Source organism: Salvia miltiorrhiza, chromosome 3 (genome assembly GCF_028751815.1).
Source record: "Salvia miltiorrhiza cultivar Shanhuang (shh) chromosome 3, IMPLAD_Smil_shh, whole genome shotgun sequence".
NCBI lineage: Eukaryota > Viridiplantae > Streptophyta > Magnoliopsida > Lamiales > Lamiaceae > Salvia > Salvia miltiorrhiza.
Window position 1 is genome coordinate 59,531,523 of NC_080389.1, and position 21,139 is coordinate 59,552,661.

At 36.6% G+C, this 21,139-nt stretch overlaps 2 protein-coding genes and 1 long non-coding RNA gene across 6 annotated transcripts; 2 read left to right on the top strand and 1 right to left on the bottom strand.

Moving 5' to 3' along the window:
- Positions 1–5,799: 5,799 nt before the first annotated feature.
- LOC131014960 (uncharacterized) lies at positions 5,800–7,315 on the top strand. The gene is made up of 2 exons (XR_009098387.1): positions 5,800–6,685; positions 6,894–7,315. It is a non-coding gene; the product is annotated as an uncharacterized LOC131014960 (long non-coding RNA).
- A 906-nt stretch (positions 7,316–8,221) lies between these two features.
- On the bottom strand, positions 8,222–16,456 carry LOC131014883 (putative late blight resistance protein homolog R1A-10). Of its 4 annotated transcripts, none has more exons than XR_009098367.1 (4): positions 13,602–16,270; positions 13,135–13,390; positions 12,665–12,750; positions 8,222–9,888 (listed from the first exon to the last, which is right to left on the bottom strand). XR_009098367.1 is itself a non-coding variant. In XM_057943024.1 (2 exons), the coding sequence occupies exon 1, from the start codon at positions 16,113–16,115 to the stop codon at positions 13,605–13,607; it is 2,511 nt and encodes an 836-aa protein (XP_057799007.1). In that variant the 5' UTR covers positions 16,116–16,456; the 3' UTR covers positions 12,530–13,390; positions 13,602–13,604. The 4 variants fall into 4 exon arrangements, 1 of the variants encoding a protein (XP_057799007.1); XR_009098368.1 differs by lacking the exon at positions 8,222–9,888 and having other exon boundaries at positions 12,530–12,750; positions 13,602–15,409; positions 15,599–16,270; XR_009098366.1 differs by lacking the exon at positions 8,222–9,888 and having other exon boundaries at positions 12,530–12,750; positions 13,602–16,456.
- LOC131014891 (pentatricopeptide repeat-containing protein At3g24000, mitochondrial) lies at positions 16,444–19,044 on the top strand. The gene is made up of 2 exons (XM_057943035.1): positions 16,444–18,823; positions 18,867–19,044. The coding sequence occupies exon 1, from the start codon at positions 16,729–16,731 to the stop codon at positions 18,697–18,699; it is 1,971 nt and encodes a 656-aa protein (XP_057799018.1). The 5' UTR covers positions 16,444–16,728; the 3' UTR covers positions 18,700–18,823; positions 18,867–19,044.
- The last annotated feature ends 2,095 nt before the right edge of the window (positions 19,045–21,139 follow it).

The window sequence follows — 21,139 nt, forward strand, 5'->3', positions numbered from 1 at the left end:
ATTAGAGCGCTAAATTCGAAATCAACTATTATTACACGAAAGCAAAAATAGAAAGTGAAAGTACAATTTCGTAACAATTGGTATATATATATACAGTTTCATGTTTCTATATTGGTGAGTTAAATTTGTGGGAACACCTTTTGCTTAAGCAAATCTCAACTTTGATAATCTTCCATTATGAAAAAATGCCCCACGATTGATGGATCATTGTAAATAGTTCGAGCTAGTTCGAGCAAGAGTGAGGAGATCGTGATAAAATAGAAAAAAAGAAATTCATACTATATATCAAAGAAAATAATTCTTACAGATGGAAACATTGCGTGCTCATTTGATTCAAGTAGATGAATGTAAAGGGAATGGAATTAAATAAAGGAGTGAAAATGGTAACAACAACCATTACTTATATCGAGTGTTTGGTTTAACAATGGAAATGAATCATTAGTGAGAGATTCCATTTGTTTTATTTCCCCTCTATTTTGAGGGGTAACAAATTAGGTGATTGGGTTATCCTCAAGTAAGGCTAATGGTAATGGTTAACTCATTACTCAAACTAAACAATAAGTAATGGATTCAACTAATTGAATCCCTTCCCAACCTCTAAAAACACACAATCAAACGTGTGGGTTGCTCTCTTACAGGGGGTGTTTATTTTGGTAGATAAGCCTTGATTGATAAAAATAATAAGATTAATCATTTGTTTACTTTGATGTATTGCAACTTTGGAATATTCCAAGTCCCTTCATTATTTTTATCCTTTCAAGCTAGTTTTGCTTAATTCTTATCCCATCAAAAGGGTTGGATTGAGGTAATCCTACTCTTGAGGATAAAAATACTCAATCATCCATTTTATCAATCATGCAACGTAAACGCTCAGATGATAAAATGGCTCCCGTGACAAAAGCTAATATTAAACAAGTTTATGTTAGGAAAATGGACAACCTTGTGATTGAAATATTACATTCACAAAGCTACCTAAATCATACTCATAACAAATAGAAGTGTAGTTAAAGTAAATAATGTAAAAGATTTATAGTGATATGAGTCATATGACTATATCAAAATGCACCAAAGCTTTATGAATATGGAAAAATAATCACAAACTTTTCAGCAGATTGTAGCTCTTGAATTGATGGTCGCTCGTATTTGCTAATAATCAAACTGTTGCAGAGGGGGAAAAATGCAAAATTTTTTATCAAGGGAGCATTTAACCATATTAAAAGCTCTTATAGAAGATTCATGCACTAATTAATAATGCTCATACTCACAGAAAAGTTTATTTGTTATAAGCAGCAGTGTCTTTGTCACAATAATTCACGTTCTTCCAATCTTGATAAGTACACAACTTCTTTCATTTTTGGCATGCAACATCTATATATGGATTCCAATCTTATATTCCCCTATCGTCTTCAATAATTGATGGAATTTTTTTTTTCTCTCACCTTTTTTTCAGGATGTACCTTTTTAGTAGCTTAATAAAGCACTAGAAAACTGCCATCACCCGATGTACTTCATGAGTATTGAAGTTTAAAATTAATCAATTCATAAAAATAATTGCCCTGATAATAATTCAAAATCTGAGTATGAAAGCCCAACGATCGATCACAGTTATGTTCAATAAAGGAGCAAGTATAGGATTGAATGGAATCCCAATACGCAGTAGAAGCACATATTTTGTAAATGGATATATTCTTGTGAAAAATAAAAGCTCAAATATATATTCTCTTTAATTTTTAATTTGTACAAATATATACTCCCTCCATTCCGGCCAAGGCGATACATTTGCTTTTGGGCACGGGATTTAAGGAGTTATAGATTAGTGTTTTAAGTGTGTAATAATAAAGTGATAAAGTAGGAGAGATAAGGTAATAAGGGAATACTTAATTAGTATTAATTAATTAAGTGTTTAAAATTTCTTATTTTTGCCAAATATAGAAATGTATCATCTTCGTTGGGACGGTTCGAAAAGGAATATGTAGCATCTTGGGCGGGACGGAGGGTGTATTAATTTTCAAATCTTAATTATAGGAAGCTAAAATTAATTTTCTAAATTAAGACATTTACACAACGAATTTTGATGTGTGCTATATAATATTTAAATATTTGCACACGATTTTTTAAAGATTAAATCTCAGTCGTTAAATTATGGATAGATCAATTGTGTATATCTATTTATGTTGTATGATTATGCTATATAGAATTTAAATATTTACACACGATTTTTTAAAGAGTAAATTTCAATCGTTAAATTATGGATAGATCAATTGTATATATCTATTTAAAATTATGGATACGTCAATTGTGTATATCTATTTATGTTGTATTGGTGGTAGTCGTTTACCACCAAATAATTCCTGCAATTTTGCCAAGAATTAAATGAGTATAAACAGGGTCGAATCACAGAGAACGAATAAATGCATTCAAATTCCTAAAGATCAAGTTTGGTGTAGCCACACCTCTCCATAAATTTGAGAGATCGATTATAAACTAAGAAAAACAAACTAAAATAGCAAATACGAGATAAATCAAGAATAAACGTTCAAATAAATCCACACTAGTCACTATTCTAATCATCGACAACGGACATAACCCAACTCCCACTTACTTTATCGATAGTTAGTTGTGGACATCAAACCTAACTATGTCCCTTATTAAAACATAATCTAGTTGCAAGCCACAAACCTAAATTTAGTGTTTCACCCTTATTAGAACATAATCTAGTTGGAAACCACAACCTAAATTTAATGTTTCAATAACATTAAGATGATGAAGAGACCCAATTTAGACAAATTACCCAAGAAACGCAAGTAATAATTCATCTTTCAATTTATTCCCTATTATTGATACGATAACTTCGTCACTAATTAGCCTGATTCCAACAATAACGAATTGAGGGAACTAATTGACACTAATCTAAATTAATCTAAAATGATCTGATTCAAGAAAATGATATTAAAACTTTTTACTCAGAGAACAAATTAAAATCCAATTAATTAAAATCCAATTAAATTAATAACTCCATCCGTCCCACGAATCTTGACACGTTTGGTTTCAGCACAGGAATTAAAGAGTTGTAGATTAGTATTTTAAGTGCGTAGGTAATAAAGGAGTATAAAAGTGATAAAGTATGAGAGAGAATATGATAAAGTAGGAGAGATAAGAGCATCCGCAATGGGGTTCCTTGATAGCCTACTTGATAGTGGTTGTGTTATTGAGTAGGTAGTGCTGCATTGGGGTTCCTTGATAGCCTACTTGATTTTTTTAGTTTTTAAAGAGGAGAGAGAAATTTTTAAAGAGGAGAAGAGAATTAAAAAAAAAAAAAATTATCGAGCATACTCGATAACTCGAGTAGCATTCACTTGCAACGCCTACTCGAGTGCAATACTCGAGTTCGAGTAAGGCATCGAGTACCCCCGTTGCCAATGCTCTAAGATAATAAAGTGATAAAGTAGGAGAGATAAGGTAATAAAGTGATAAAGTAGGAGAGAGAATGTAAGCTAATTGTTATTATATTTAGAAACGTGTCAAGATTCATGGAACGACCCAAAAAGAAATACGTGTCAAGATTCGTAGGACGGGGGACTAACAATTGAGGTCTTACAAATGTTGGACTAATTTATGTTTCATTATTCTCATCAAATCAAAAAAATTAACTACTCATGCTATAGAAATAAAACACAATCAAGTCAATTTTTTTTTTTTTTAAAACGTAAGTGTTATCTAACAAACTGAATTATATAAATAAAAGTAATATTACCAAATATACGTGAATCCAAATTACAGCAATTGTAATTAAAACGAAAATTAAAACTCTAGAGTCTAGAAAGATGAATTGGCTTATGTAAAATTCTCCTCCCAGCCGCCAATCTCCTTATTACCGCCGCCGACTCTAAATGCATAAGTAAAGTCAAAGCTTTTAATGTCCAGCCGCCTCACTCCCAATGCCGTCGTCCCTCATTGATGGCTAAATTAAAGTTCTAAATCTAATCAAAGTTTTATGGCCCACGGCCCTTAATGGGCTTAAAACTCTTATTAATCTAACAAAATAAGAATAAATAAATCCTAATGTTATAAAACTTCCATCCTTGTACTTAGGGGTGAGCATTCGGGCGGGTTGGGTTGAAACCGAACCGTTTCGCCCAACCCGAACCCAAACCGCCAACTAAAATTTCAAACCGAACCAAACCGTTTTACTTGAAAAAACCGAACCAAACCGAACCGTAAAATTTCGGTTCGGTTCGGTTCGGTTTGGCCTAAAACCGTTCCAAATTTTTTTTTTATTCAAAAACTGAGGTTGCAAGGCAGGGACGACGGGCCGACGGTGACGCAGGCTTGAGCCACGGCGTGGGGCGGCGAGGCTCGGTCGGGCCTAGGCGACGGCGTGGGGCGGCGAGGCTCGGTCAGGCCTAGGCTCGGTACAAGTTGTACTCTTGCTTTCTCAACAATTGCATCCTCACTTTTTTCTTTCATCCCTCCGACTCCGTTCGATATTGAACTCTTTAATTTCTGCACCAAAAATTATTTAATCGTGTATATTAAATTTTATTAAAATACAAAACAATTCAAGAATATAAACAACTAAAATACACAAATCACGAACAATTAAATTCATGTTTTATACTCTAAGAGTTGTTCACAGCCTAAACAGTCCCAATATATATATATATACATATAGGGACGCTCCAATGAGACCCCCTATTTTTAGTGAGACATGAGACACGATCTCGTGCGTTTATTTCGTCAATCATATGGCTGATATTGTATTTAGAGGAAGACTTTTTTTTTCTCAGGGTTCGAATCTTGGAGGGAGCGAAATATTTTTTCAATTTCGTTATTCATCAGTATATACTGCATTGTTCATTGATATATACTACCTTGTTCATCAGTTTATATGTCTTATTCATTACCAATTTTTAAAATTTCTTTATTCATCAATATATACGTCTTATTCATTGTACTCGGTGTCTCACGAAAAATAGGGAGTTTCAGAGAGAGAGAGAGAGAGAAATAGGGGTAGGTACAAGTGAGAAGCACATCTTTTTGGTCATAATTGAGAACCATGCACAAACACATAAAATATATGAATAAGAAATAGTCAAATCATAAATAATTATAATACATAAAATACATGAATAAGAGATGGTCAGATCTATGTGTTATATGTTCATGATCTAACCATATCTTATTCGTGTTATTTAATGTATTTATTCATGGTTCCCAATTCTCACAAAAAGATGTGATTCTTGCCTTATTCTTTACCTATAAGGGTTGGTTATAGTGAAAATTGCAATTTAAAATGAGACTCAATAACATTGCATTAGAGTGTAAAGTTACTGCATTTGTTGCTTTCGAAAAAAATAATAATTGTTTTGCTCTATTCAGGATTCAAACCCAAGTGATGCATTCATCTATCAAGATAATGCATCCATCGTATATAGATCTTCATGATTTAAGGATTGAGAAAGAGTCTCCATTTCTAGCTATTTTAAAATAAAATTTATAATTTGAACCTCTCCTATATATAGGAGTTGATTATAGTAGAAAAGAAATAATTGTTGTGAAATACTCCCTCCGTCCCACTAAAAGTGGCCATATTTTCATTTTGATTTGTCCCACTAAAAGTGACCACTTTCCTAAAATGAAAATATTTAGTATTTAATTAAGTTAAATTAATCAATTTAATTAAATTTCTAATTAAACTTAAACCCTCATTAACTTAACAAACACACACACAAAACACACACATTCATCTTCTCTCTCTACTTCAACGTGGCACAGCAAACTCCCCCCCCCCCCCCACACAGCCCCTCCCCCGCCCTTCTCTCTTCTTCTCCGGCGAGAAGCGGACGACACCAACGCCGGCGTCGGTCGCCGCCCCCGACCTCCCTCTCCCTGGCCTCTGCTCTCTCTCCCTCGCCCGTCGGTCGCCGCCCCCGACCTCCCTCTCCCTGGCCTCTGCTCTCCCCCCTCTGCTCTCCCTCTCGCCACCGTCGCTTCTCGCCCTTCCGGCCGACGCCGCTTCTCGCCCCTTTGGCCGCCGCTGCCTCTCGCCCCTTTGGCCAATGCCGCTTCTCGCCCCTTTCTTCTCACCGCGCGATTTTGGGGGCTAGGGCTGCGATCGAAGTCAATTGCAGAAATTCCAGGCACGGCGCCGCCGCCTCCTTCGGTACACCGGCAATTCTTGCCACGACCCTTTCGAGTTTCCGCCCTATTGAGGCCTGGGTCCGCGATTTGGGGGTGGGTGAAGGAGTATCAATTGGTTTGTCTCTTTCATTGTTTGGTATTTGGCTGAAAATCGAAGCCTGGTTCTGGTGATGAAGGTGATGCGATGATGCGAAGTATGGTTTGGTTTTTGGTTGAAAATCGAAGCTTTTTTTTTTGTTTTTGATTGAAAATCGAAGCCTTCTTTCAGTTTTTGGCTGAAAATCGAAGCCTGGTTTTGATGGGCACCAAAGCTCGACTGCTGTTGGTTCACCTGTGAAGGTGAGGGGTGAGTAGTAACTAGTAGCAGATTGAGAGATGGGTAAGCTTGTATCACAAACAAGCATCAAATGGGAAGGAGATTTGTTTCACCTATTCCTTTTCCCCCATCAACTCTCAGAAATCACTCAAATGATTCACTCTGTTGATCTCTTGGCTGGCTCTTGGGGCACTGTTGGTTCCATCATTTTATGGACATACATGTTTGGTATGTATAATTATTCATTAAACATTATCAGTTCCCTTAATTATATATATATTCTGTTAATTAGAAATCAATTTAGTCGATAGATCTTGACTGATGAACGTTGATTATCCAACGGAATTATGCTTTTCCTATATATGACTATGTTTTTTACGCATAAAATAATACCATAGCGCTATAGTATTTTTTTTGAGAATGAGAATATGAACAGGTGGAGCAAAGAGCGTTTCGAAAGAGATAGTCGAAGCGATCGATATGAAGAAGAAATCGATAACGCACCAAGGTGATTGAAGGAGATGCTTTGAAATTATACAGTGAATTCAAATTTATATGCGACGTAGAGAGCGATGGAGATAAAGAAGACAATGTGATTAGATACAGCGTGGAGTACGAAAAAAGGAGTGATGAAGCGCCGGAACCCACCGTGTTCATGGACTTGCTCCTTAACTTCTTCAAAGATGTTGAGTGCAGCCGCCGCCGAGTGCCCAATTAACACCGCCGCCGCCACCTTGTCTTTCTCATTATATATCATTATGATTGATAAATAAGGCGAGTTATGAATCTCGCATGCCACCTAATAACTTTATGTGTACCACTGTCTAATTAATTTTAACTAGTACTTTAATTAGTCGAGTTTCGACGGAATATCATTTTACGTTATACTCCCTCCGTCCACTAATTCATGACCTAAGGAGCAAAACACGGGTTTTAAGAAAAAGTGTATTTTTATTAGTTGAGTGGAGAAAGGGACCCACAATTAATGTATTGTTTATTAGTTGAGTGGAGAAAAAGTGTATTGTTTTGGGACCCACCAATTAAATATAAATAAAAACTTACTAAAAATGGATAGGCCTTGAGTTGGTGGACGTCCCAAAAAGGAAAGAAGGCCTTGAATTAGTGGACGGAGGGAGTAATTTAGAAATAAAAAATATATAAAAAAAATTAATATTTGGATATGATTTATTATATGGAATCGTTAATCGTGATGGAGAATAACTTTGAGAATCATCCATTTATCAAAATGCCCCACGATAGATGGATCATTGTAAATAGCTCGAGCGAGAGTGAGGAGATGACAAAATGGAAAAAAAGAAATCGATACTATCAAAGAAAATAATTCTTAGATATGCAAACATTGCATCTATTAAACAACTTTATGTTAGGAAAATAGACAACCTTGTAATTGAAATATTACACGTCACTAAATCATACTCATAACAAATAGCAGTGTAGTTAAAGTAAATCGCAAAATCTTGTGTATACTCGGGTGTACCATACACTCGGGTTGTACCCTGCCCAATTCCATGACCCAAACCCGGTTATATATGATTTTAGATAATGCTTATGTTTTTCTTTTCAATAGCATGAGTAGTTAATTTTTTTGATTGGATGAGAATAAGCATTATCTAGCAAACTGAATTATATAAATAAAAGTAATATTACCAAATATACGTGAATCCAAATTACAGCAATTGTAATTAAAACGAAAATCCAAACTCTAGAGTCTAGAAAGATGAATTGGCCATGTAAAATTCTCCTCCCAGCCGCCAATCTCCTTATTTCCGCCGCCGAGTCTCAATGCATAAGTGACGAGTAAAGTCAAAGCTTTTAGGGGCATTTACTTTTATGGATAAGTTTCGATTGATAAAAATAGTAAGATTAATCTCTTGTTTACTTTCATGGATCGCAATTTTGGGAGATTTTAAGGTTCTTGATTATTTTTATCCTCCAAATTAGTTTTATTTGATTTTTATCTCATTAAAAAAATAAAATTAGAATAATCCTAATATTAAAGATAAAAATACTCAATCATCCATTTTATCTTTATCAATCATATAAAGTAAACTTCCTCTTAATGTGGCCGCCTCACTCCCAATGCCGTCCAAGCCCCTAGGCCCTAATCTCTACTGCACACCTCTTCCCTCATTTATGGCTAAATTAAAGTTCTAAATCTAATCAAAGTTTTATGGCCCACGGCCCTTAATGGGCTTAAAACTCTTATTAATCTAACAAAGGGTGATTCAACGTAGCCTCAATTTTACTCACCATAGCCCCTTATATAATAAAATAATAAAAATATTTAATAAATTTACTATTCTATCCTCATAATCTCAAATTAAATTTATTAAAATAATACTATCACCATAGCCCCCACGTCATTCACCGCCGCTGCTACCACTTTCATTGTTGTTTCTCCATCGAAATTTTGCCGAAGTTGTTGCAACCTCACCCCCAACAACTTCTACTTCTAATGATCCAACAATCTCAACACCTTCATCAACCACCACTCCACCATCAAAATCGCCTCACCCAAGAACATGCAGTAGGGTAAGGTAAGAATTAACTACTTCTAAAGCGTGTCATAATTTTCATTATAAGAGAAAAATGAATTAAAATTGAAGTACGAAAATTGGAATTTTCTTCTCCTATTATTTCCTTTTGGGTCATTGCTGGTAAATAGGAAACTAGGGGAAGAGGGATTACAAATTAGTGAATCAGTGGACAGCAGTGGCCGACGATGACGGACGGCGACAAGCGGCACCAGAGCATGGTGTTCCCGGTGGTGCGTTTCAACAACGAAGGCAAGTGGCAGGCTCAAGCACTCCATTCTCGCTCGCAAAATCAAAGCTTACCTCAAATCGCTTTTCGCCAAATCCGTCAAGCCCAATTACGCCGCCCCAATCCAAGAACCCCACAAAATTTCAGACAATAGTGTAAAGAGAAAGTTGGCAATGGCTACTGTAATTAACAATGTCGACAAAGATGGCGACTGCGTTGATGATTTTGTGTAGAGGAGGTCGTTTCCGAGCACCATCAAACGACATTCTCCAGTATGTCGTCGTCTTCCTCCAATTCTTTTTCTCAGAGATTGTGGCACTCCAGTAACCATCAGGATTCAGAAATTTGATTTAATATAATTTTAATAGGTTATGATGGTAGGGATTGATTTAATAGAATTTTAATTTGGGGCTATAAGGGTAGAGTAGTAAATTTATTAATATATTTTTCATTATTTTTGACTGGGGGCTATAGGGAGTAAAACGGGGGCTATGAATAGAATTACCCTCTAACAAAATAAGAATAAATAAATCCTAATGTTTTAAAACTTCTATCCTTGTACTCTTGCTTTCTCAACAATTGCATCAAAAAATCTTCACTTTTTTCTTTCATCCCATCAACTACATCGATATTGAACTCTTCAATTTCTGCATCAAAAGTCACTTAATTGTGTATATTAAATTTTATTAAAATAAAAAATAATTTAAACATATAAACAACTAAAAGACACACATCACGAACAATTAAATTCATATTTTATACTCCAAGAATTGTTTACAGCCTAAACATTTTCAATATATATAGAGGAGAGCTAAAATAAGTACACTTCTTAATATATAAAATAAAATTCATTTTCAGCCCTTAGATCATCAAGATCCACAATTGATTCATCATCTTGTTGGATGAATTAATGGTCCTGAGTTCGAATCTCAAAGATAGCAAAAATTATTTTTCACAATTCATACCTTTATACAACGAATTCATACGTAAACTACATAAAATTCATACATTCAAAATTATTCTTATTTCTTATTTTAAGAGGTGTTCTCACGGTAGTCATTCCCTATATATATATATATATATATATATATATATATATATATATATATATATGGGCGCGCTCCAGTGAGACCCCCTATTTTTCGTGTAACATGAGTACAATGAATAAGACATATAATACTAATGAACAAAACGTATATCTAATGAACAAGATGTACATACTGATGAAAAATAAAATTTAAAAAATTCGTAATGAATAAGACATATATACTGATGAACAGGGCCGTATATACTGATGAACAATGCAGTATATACTGATAAATAACAAAATTTAAAATATTCTGCTCCTTCCAGGATTCGAACCCTGCGAAAAAAAATCACTCTCCAAATACAATATCAGCCATAGGATTGATAAAATAAACGCACCAGATCGTGCCCTAGATCTCACTAAAATTAGGGGGTCTCATTGGAGCGGCCCTATATATATATATATATATATATATATATATATATATAGGGAGAGGTTCAAATAAGAACCACTAAATAAAATTAGAACGGAGAACCATTTTAAGCCATTCGATCATCAAGATCTACGGTGGATGCATCATCTTGGTGGATGAATGCAGATCCTGGGTTCGAATCCTGAAGGGAGCAAAATTTTTATTATTTTCGGATGCATTAAATTTAATAGCGAATGCATTAATTTATATAGCAGATGCATTGATTTTAATGGTTCTTATGTTCTCACGATAAGTGAGGTTCTCATTATAACCATACCCTATATATATATATATATATATATATATATATATATATATATATATATATATAGGGGCGCGCTCCAGTGAGACCCCATATTTTTCGTGAAACACTAGGACAATGAATAAGACATATAATATTAATGAACAAAACGTATATCTAATGAACAAGATGTATATACTGATGAAAAATAAAATTTAAAAAATTCGTAATGAATAAGACATATATACTGATGAACAAGGCCGTATATACTGATGAACAATGCAATATATACTGATGAATAACAAAATTTAAAATATTCTGCTCCCTCCAGGATTCGAACCCTGCGAAAAAAAATCACCCTCCAGATACAATATCAGCCATAGGATTGATAAAATAAACGCACCGGATGGTGCCCTAGATCTAACTAATTTTAGTTAGGGGGCCGCTCCAATGAGACCCCCTAACCTCTTCCTATATATATATATATATATATATATATATATATATAGTGTGGTTTTAGAAAGAATTATATTATTTATGAAAACGTGAGAACCATCAAATCTAATGCATCCATTATAAAAATTAATGCAAAGAAAATAATTCTTGGAGGAGATGACAAAATGGGAAAAAAGAAATCGATACTATCAAAGAAAATAATTCTTAGAGATGCAAACATGGCATCTCTTATTGTGAGGAGATGACAAAATGGCTCCTGTGACAAAAGCTAATAGTATTAAACAAGTTTATGCATGTTAGGAAAATGGACACCCTTGTAATTGAAATATTACAAGTCACAAAGCTACCTAAATCACACTCATAAGAAATAGCAGTGTACTTAAAGTAAATAGTGTAAAAGATTTAAGGATCACTCCCTTCTACATGGATTCAAAAAAGAACATTCGACAGCCCTGTTCAACATAACTTCATCCAATAATTCACGAAACATTGGCAAGCCTCATCTCGTAATTTAAGCACTTGTAGGTTAGACAATGAACCAATAATTGACATATCTTCCCAAGGAAATCCACCACCCACCAAAATTAACTTTTTCAGTGTTGTAGGGAAACTAGGATTTTGCCCCCGCCAACAAAAATCAAAATACCCATTTACTTGCAACTTTTCAAGTTGAAGCATATACTTGAGATGGTGGAGGTGATACTCTTGATCGATCCTATAAACAAGTTCTAATCTTTTGACATTTGGAATCATATGCACAAATCTTAAATTCCAAACAAGATTATTTAAGGGTGAAAGAGTTTGAAGATTTTGTAGAGGAAGATACGAACCATATGGAGAAGATGTCTTAATTGGGGCATACTCCAAATTTCCAATGGCAAACAGAAATGAGGTGCATATTTGTAAGTTCTTATATATTGATTGAAGTTTGGATGAATGATCAAGGTCTGAAGATTCACAAGATTAGATATGGCTGATGGAATACACAAAGAACATTTCAGAGCAAGATATCTGTTAATCGTTGAAAACTTAACAAACAAAGAGTGAGATTATGTAGAAGAGCAAGACTATAGTAATAAATAAAGAGTGAGATTAGGTAGAAGAGCAAGACTATAGCATAAAATAAAGGATAATAATGCATTGTAAAGTGATTAGGATAGTATCTCAGATAATAAAAAGTAACAAACTTCCATGCACAGACGGTGAAATTACGTTGAGAGACATTACCAGATTCCTTACTCCACTTCTCCTGCAGAGTGTTTGGTAGCAGAAGAGCAGTTAGTGCACCATGCACCAGAATCAATAACGAATATCTGTTTGGGAGAGATATTCAAACATATATCAGCCTCCTTGTATACAAAATCTAGGAAAGGAGAAGGTCATAAAAGGCTTCTAAGAGATAATATGCATCATCTTCCAATGAAAGCAAATAAAATTACACAATGGTGCCAAGAACAGAGCCGACCTGGTGAAGATAAACAATGCCAGCAATAAAGAAGCAGAAAACAACAAAGTATAAACAATAAAGCAAATAATCAAATTTAAACAAGCTCTCTTTAGAAAGAGACAAAAGCTCAGAAAGGATATCTGCTTTTTGTCTTGCTCATTCTGCTAGACTATGGATATGAGAATATATTCAAAGCAACGAAATTCAATGATTATAACAATGGAAATGCCAAAAACAAAAAAGAACCTACATATTGATATTGTAGTTTCCTTTCCAAGTCTGAGTTCATTCTTCTGAAGAAGTGAACCCATGGACTTGTGAGTTATCTAGGACGAACTCCAGGTTCTAGTTATTGTCAGCTGTTGCAGATCATAACTATCAGATTTGGCTTGCTCTAAACAGCTTTTTCTTTTTCGATTGTCTCTTTGTTTTCCAGGACAAGTGGTCTTTTAAGGTAGGCGGAGAGGCCTGGTGAATAGCCACCAAGAAAGCTCAGATTCCTTCTCCTGGTCACATGTTCTAGAGTAGTTAGAATAAAACTTAGAACAAAAGTAATAAATATCCATGAGTAGTATGAATGCAGATACACTAGGTTATTATACTATTACAGTTCAAAAGCTAGCAGTTCATATATGTTTTATGCAGTAAATGAAGACTTGAAACAAACATATTCTGCTTCAAAGAAAAATGACTTGAAATTAAATCTTAGCCTCTAACCTCCTAAACACGAATGCAATGAACTTGGAGGGCATTGTTTCCGTAGTATTCCAGCTGATCCTCTAGTATTTGTTTGGCCGAATCCACTAGAGATTTGTTCACATCATCCACCTCAATCAGTTCAAGTGTTGGAATTTCTCCAATACCATCTGGAATCCGGCTCAGATCCCAACAATAATGAAGCCTTAGACTCTTGAGTCTAGGGAAGTGGTTGGTTTCAGTTATCCAATACTGGAGATTTGATTCTTCAATTAGCAAAAATTTCAGCTGAAGAAACCCTCCATTAGTCGTTTCCCATGTGTCACCATCATAAACTAAAAATCTGAGCTTAAGCACTTCAAGATTAGGCAAAGCACCAACAACTGCCATATCTTTCCAAGGAAACTCCCCGCCATATAAGGTTAATTTTTTCAGTGACAAAGGAAATATAGGATTTTTCCTTAGCCAAGAAGAATCCCTGCATCTAGTTATTTTCAACTTTTCAAGCTGATGCAGATGTATAAGATTGTAGACGTTGTAATCTTCATTCCTAGAGTAAATAATTCCCAACTTTTTGAGATTTGGAAGAAGTTTCATGACCCTTCTACTACATACAAGACTTGATACACCCGAAAGTGTTTGCAAGTTTTCTAGAGGAGGAGTTGAACAGTCTTTAGGATCAGGTAAAATATAAGAGTAGGAGAAGACAAGATGCCTTAACTGTGGCATACTCCAAATTTCCAATGGCAAGGATGAAAAATGTGCAGGGTACCTCCCATATTTTCTCCAAGGACAAATGATTAAAGTCTGAAGATTCTCAAGGTTTGATATGGATGGAGGAATCTTGACATAATATGCTAAAGCAAAATACCTCAAATGAAATAGCTCAAACACTTGAGAAGGCAGCAATCTGTCAGAATCATTTATCACATCCAATATCCTCAGCAATCTGAAGTTCCCTACTAAGTCTGGCTGTAGGGAAGTTGCAACCCTTTGGCTTAACATTGCAAGGAAGGTTGGAAGCCAAGTTTCTTTTGGATAATGATCAATATGATTGATGTAGCGGAAATCTTTAATGAATGCTGTAGTATACTTCTCATTAACATCATTGGATTTTCTTACACACAAGTCTCGTACCAGATCATGGAGCTTGCATCTTTTGATTTTCCCACTGGCTTTCCTTTCAGCGACCAAAACAAGATTTCTCCTAACAAGATCCTCCAAATACTCTTCTGCCTCATCTTCAAAGCTTTTATATCTATTTCCACATTTCAGAAAGCCCTCAGCTACCCATAATTTGATGAGCCTCGACACCTGAATCTCGTAATCTTCTGAAAAGCCTCCAATTAATAGAAAGCATGGCCTCAAATGTTGAGGCAAGTGTTTGTAACACAAAGATAATAACTTCTCTAACTGCTCATCAACAATTGAAGCAATATTTTGTGCAACTTCCTTCCACGAAGCTTGAGTCATCTTACCTGCAGACAAGATGCCTCCAACAAGGACAACCGCTAGAGGCAGTCCTCCACAGCATCGTGCAATCATTTTCCCTATGTCTTCCAATTCTGAAGGACAATCTTGGCCAGACATGAACACCTTCTGCTTAAGTAGATCCCAACTTTGATTATTATCCATGAATCGCATTTGATGAAGAGGGCCAGAAGAGTCAGCATAAAGACCTACATTTGATAGTCTTGTGGTTAACATGATTCGACTTCCATTACCATCATCTGGGAATAGTTTCCTTACATCATCCAAAACCTCTGTGCTCCAAACATCATCCATCACAACGAGATACCTCCTTCCCTTTAAGCATTTGTACACTTTTTCTGCCATTACAGTTTCATCAATCTCTTCTCCTAACACTTGCTCTTTCAGAAACAAAGTCATCGAATCTAAGAGAGTTGAAAGAATTCTATGTGCACTATAATGTTGTGACACTGTGACCCAAGCACGAATATGAAAGTACCCAACTATTGATGAATCATCATAAGCATTTCGAGCTAGAGTGGTTTTACCTATCCCGCCCATTCCTGTAATGGGTATGACTTGAAGCTTTGATGACGCTCCACAAAGTCGATCCTTAATTGTAATTAGGTCAGCACCTAAACCAATTACCACATCATTGTTGTTCGTCGGTGCGAGTCTTGCTGGTGAAATCGTAGCAGATGAATCACCCACGAATTGTCCATCCATGGTCTGGCTAACAATTAAACCAATCTCTTCTCGTGATTTTGTCAGCAGCTCGTCAAACTCAGATCTTGATAGATTCTGAACACTACACCAGTTCAACCGAATTTGCTTCCACATAAAATATTCGATGAGAACTTCGGTTTGATTAGCTATATCCTTGATTTTCCCTTCCAGACGGCTGGATCTCTCTGGAAAATCTTCAAGGGATGATATGAGGAACATCGCGTACTCGCGGATAGATGTAATTTGTGCTTTTTCATCAACAGGAATGGAATATTTATCAGAATTCAGCAGCAGTTCTGTTGTGCGTGCAAGTGAAACGAGAGCAGCGTAAGCTGCCATATTGTGCAAATGGAGGACTTCAATTTGGTTTGTTAATTCACACAATTTAGAGAGAGCGAGAGAGAGATTGTGGATGATTAGCAGATACAGAGGAGTTCAAAGAATTAGCAACTGTCAACTTCAGCTACAAAACGACTCCAGAGACTTGTGCAGCATTGGATACTCTGTACTCACTAGTCACTACTCACCATTGTCAAAAGGGCCGGGTCGACTGCAGGAAAATAAGATCGGGTCGGACCGGGCAGACTGGGCTAGCCCATTTGTTCGGCCCGAATTCAGACTGGGCTAGCAGCTTTCATGGCATATTGGCATGTGATGCCAGTTGATCGGACCGGATGGAACCAGATTTTATTTGCTTCTCTTTTATTTTATTTTCTGGTTTTTTAATTTAATTCTTTTTCATCTCCTCCATTTTGATTTTCCTCTTTCTCTTTTTCACTTAATAATACGTACCAATTTTTTTGTTCCTTTTGCTTTCTAATTCGAAAATAGGAAGTTAGATTTTGTCCCAAAAAGGTTTTGTGGAACCAAGTCTCCAACAATCGCAACTGTGTCATCAGCCTCGGGTTTGGTCGTTTTCAGTCATCAGATTGCATGAAGCAGCGCTCATGACATGAAAGGAGCCGCACAAATGCCTATCTTCCGCTCAACATCATATTTCCAACGTTTCAAATCACTCGTATCTTTCTCCTCTCGCAATTCCCACTCCTTAGGCTCACTTCAATGCTCAGAAACGGTAGAAACTAGTGATTCAGGCCAATTCAATGGTGTAATCGATGATAAGGACCTCCTCAAGAAAACCCCAAATGGTAATCTCCTTGTCCTAGACCTCATTGATCGCCGCGCACTCCAGCCCGACGCGAGATTGTACGTTGATCTCTTCAAGAAGTGCACTGATCAGCGGAAGCTGAAAGAGGGGCGAATGGCTCACGCTCATTTCGTGACATCGAGCTTTAGTCACTACGTTGTTTTGCAGAACAGTGCTGTGAACATGTTCGCAAAATGCTGTGATATGGAGATGGCCCATAAAGTGTTTGATGAAATGACTGAACGGGATATGGTTTCTTATACTATGATGATCACTGGCTATTCGCAGACTAGAGAGTTCGAGGAGGCGTTGAGATTGTATGTGGAGATGGTGAAGATGGGCTTCCGCCCTAATGAGTATACTTTTGGGAGCGCTCTGAAGTCGGCCGGTGGTATGCAGAGTCATTCAATGGGAAGGGGGATTCATGGCGCTTGTATCAAATTCGGGTACGAGGATAATGTCTATGTTGGTAGTGCATTGGTGGATATGTATGCAAGGTGTAATAAAATGGCGGAAGCGAATATCCTCTTTGATGGGCTCAAGATTAGGAATGAAGTTTCTTGGAATGCTCTGATTGCAGCGTATGCGAGGGGCGGAGAGGGGCACAATTCTATGAAGCTATTCTCGGAGATGAAAAGAGAAGGTTTCAGACCGACTCATTTCACATACTCGAGCATCTTTGCTGCCTGCGCGAGTGATGGAGCTATGGAGCAGGCCAAATGGGTGCATTCGGATTTGATAAAGATGGGAGTGCAGCTCATTGCTTTTGTTGGCAACACGCTTCTTGATATGTACGGTAAGGCAGGGAGCATTCAGGATGCAAAGAAGGTCTTTGATCGGTTGGTGAAGAAGGATGTTGTTTCGTGGAACTCAATGCTAACTGCCTATGCGCAGCACGGACATGGCCAGGAAGCCATTGATCTATTTGAAGAAATGCGCGCTGTGGGGTTGCAGCCGAATGAGATCAGTTACCTGTGCGTGCTCAATGCTTGCAGCCACACCGGGCTTCTTGACAAAGGGTTGCATTATTTTGAGCTGATGAAAAAGAATAAGTTAGAACCCGATATTACACATTATGTGGCCATTGTTGATCTTCTTGGTCGCGCTAACCAGCTCGAGCGTGCAGAGAGGTTTATATTGGGAATGCCTATTGAACCTACAGGAGCTGTTTGGAAAGCTCTGCTTGGAGCTTGTAGGGTGCATAAGAACATGTTTCTAGGCGGCTATGCTGCTGAGCGCGTCTTTGAGCTTGATCCCCACGAATCCGGTCCCCACATGCTGCTCTCGAATATCTACGCCTCTCATGGCAGACACAACGAGGCTGCAAGAGTGAGGAAGATGATGGCTGAGAGTGGTGTCAAGAAGGAACCGGCTTGTAGTTGGGTGGAGATTGGGAATTCTGTGCATCTGTTTGTGGCGAATGATGACACGCATCCGCAGGGACCGGAGATTCGTGTGATGTGGGAGAAGCTGAGAGACGAGATCAAGAAAATCGGATATGTCCCGGATACGAGCCACGTGCTCTGGTACGCGGACCAGCAGGAGAGGGAGGAGAGGTTGCAGCTGCATAGCGAGAAGCTAGCTCTAGCGTTTGCGCTCCTCAACACGCCAAACGGAGCCCCCGTCTCCATCAAGAAGAACATCAGAGTGTGCGGCGATTGCCACGCGGCGTTCAAGTTTGTGTCGAAGTTGGTGGATAGGGAAATCATCTTGAGAGACACCAACAGATTCCATCACTTCCGCCATGGCTCTTGCTCCTGCAGAGACTACTGGTAAACAAGAAACACTGCCTGCAGATCAAAAGGTCATTTTGTGCTTAAAAGCTGCAGCAGTTTATTAGGAAGTGACTCCATTTTTCCTGCGTGAAACAGAGGCGATTACCTATATTTCAGCACCATTTGTGCATTCGGCTTATGTAGATTGAACTTCACATGTATATTTAGTGTGAAAGGATGAAGTAGAAGAGTTTTGGGAAATATTGACTAGAGAAATTATATTATATTTTGGGCTTGAATGCCGTTGTCTTTCCATATTTTGAACAATGGTTATTTCGCCCATAACATTAAAATACTTGGGCTTTGGCTTCTGAAATTAAAGGCCCAAACCCTTCACTTTGTATCATAACATTTCCAATTCATTACACCTAACAAACTCATTTCGCATTTCAATGTGAAGACATCAAAATTATTCGTTTGACAAAAAAAATGACTATATAAGCTGTAGAGATCGCCATGAGTGGAATCAAGTATAGTCAACCTTAAGTTTCAAACTTTTTATAATTATGTTGAGCTTGAACTTAAGTGTAAATGAGTTTATATTAAAAAATTCAAAAACTCATTGTCCCCTTAAAATAAACTATTAAATTCTCGAAATATATTTCACGAGATCATTAACTTACTATATATTTACATTTATTTTACAAGATCGTTACTAAGCTTGATCACGAGTTAACCAATCAAGTAATATCAAGCTCAATTTTAACCAATCAAGTGAAGTGACCCGGGTTCGATCCCTCTTGGGAGTGAATTGGAGATTGGGGAGATATAAGGTGGATTTTGGTGAATGGAGAGATAAGGTGGTTCTTGGAGTGGATGAGGGAACTAACTAGTAACATCTAACATGACTTTGCCCGATCAAAAAAAAAAAATTGACATGTTTATACTAACAAGCCCGGACGAACTTTTTTCGAATCAATATCTTAACAATTCGACTCATTTACAACTAATCATAATAGACATCTTAGCCACAATAATTCAACAACGAAAAACCTTAACATGCGTATGTTGGTCTAATGATAAAATAATCAATTCTTGAAATCAAGTGTCTCAAGGTCGAGTCCACCGTTACCTATTATTTTAGAATATTGTTTACTTACCAAAAAAACAAAATAAAATAATAGTACTTCAAGTTGGCCTCAAATTTAATGGAAATAAATAAAACCGATCTACCTAAGGCATCATTTCCTCTCACCTAACAAGCCCATACAGAAATTACAACGCAAGGCCCAAGTTGAGAAACCACATGTGATTTAATGGCACGAGTGAGGGAGGGGCATTTTGGGAAATTCAACGAAAAATAATAGCCTAAAAAGCGAAGACTCAACATACGAAAGGAGAAGAAGCGGCCACGTCGCCTTTGACAGCCAAAAAGCATTAAAACCTCGTACCCCTGCCGACAAGTACACCCTGTACATTGATTTCTTATCTGCTTTTTCCCACCATTTTTTTTTTATTTTTCTTCCCTGATTTTTAATCAACAAACTAGTTTTTAATTCCATAATAGCCAAAAGATCTACTAAATCATATGCCCACTTGCGGAATATTTGCGTAAAATAATTTGGATAGGGCCCTCACCCCCTTCCTATTTGGGGGGTGGAGGGGTGCTTGTTTAACTGTCACCACATATCATGGTCATATACTTTTGTTGCCAAGACAAAAACATCAGATACTTGCAAGATAACATTAAGTAATGAGGGAGGGCTATGGCTTTTTGTGTGAGTTAATGTCAATCTTTAAGGAATGTGCTGCTTTTCTTGCACTCTTATTCTTATACAAAATTTCAAAAAAAAAAAAAAAAAGTTTCTGCCATTTTGGGAAAGATTAATGAAGCTTCAAGATTGCAGCCTCCATTTATGCCGGATGCATGAGCAAGCCATCTAGTTCATTCTTCATAGCATGTGCTTTGTTTTATATGTCACTATTTAAATACATATTTTATAGATATTTGGTCATATATATAAATTGATAGGATATAATAAGCTTAAAGAGTGATTAATAATCAACATACTCAACTTTAAAGTGATTAATATTCATCTAATTTGATGATTAGAGTGTGACATAACGGGACTGAATTATGCATCAAATATGTATTTAATGTAAACATAAAAAAAATGATAAACTCTACGAAATAGTGTAATGGTAAAATAACTATTCATTAATTATAATATCAAAGATCTTGAATTCTAATAATCTCATGTTCGAATTTTACTACTCCATCCGTCCCTGAAATAAGTTCATCTTTTTCTTTTTTGGGACGTCCCCAAATAAGTCCATCTTTCTTTTTTTCTTTTTTTGGACAACTACCTCACCACTAATAATACTTTATTTATTCTTACTTTTCACTTTTTCACCACTCCCAATAGTATTGAGGATGGGAAATGATCCTATTAAAGTTGAAGAAGATTTGGAGTCTATTCGAAAGCACGAAGAAGGTTAGT

Bases quoted from the DNA above. Each gene is read 5' to 3' on its own strand.
- LOC131014883 (XM_057943024.1), bottom strand. From the start codon at position 16,115: ATGGCAGCTTACGCTGCTCTCGTTTCACTTGCACGCACAACAGAACTG.
- LOC131014891 (XM_057943035.1), top strand. From the start codon at position 16,729: ATGAAAGGAGCCGCACAAATGCCTATCTTCCGCTCAACATCATATTTC.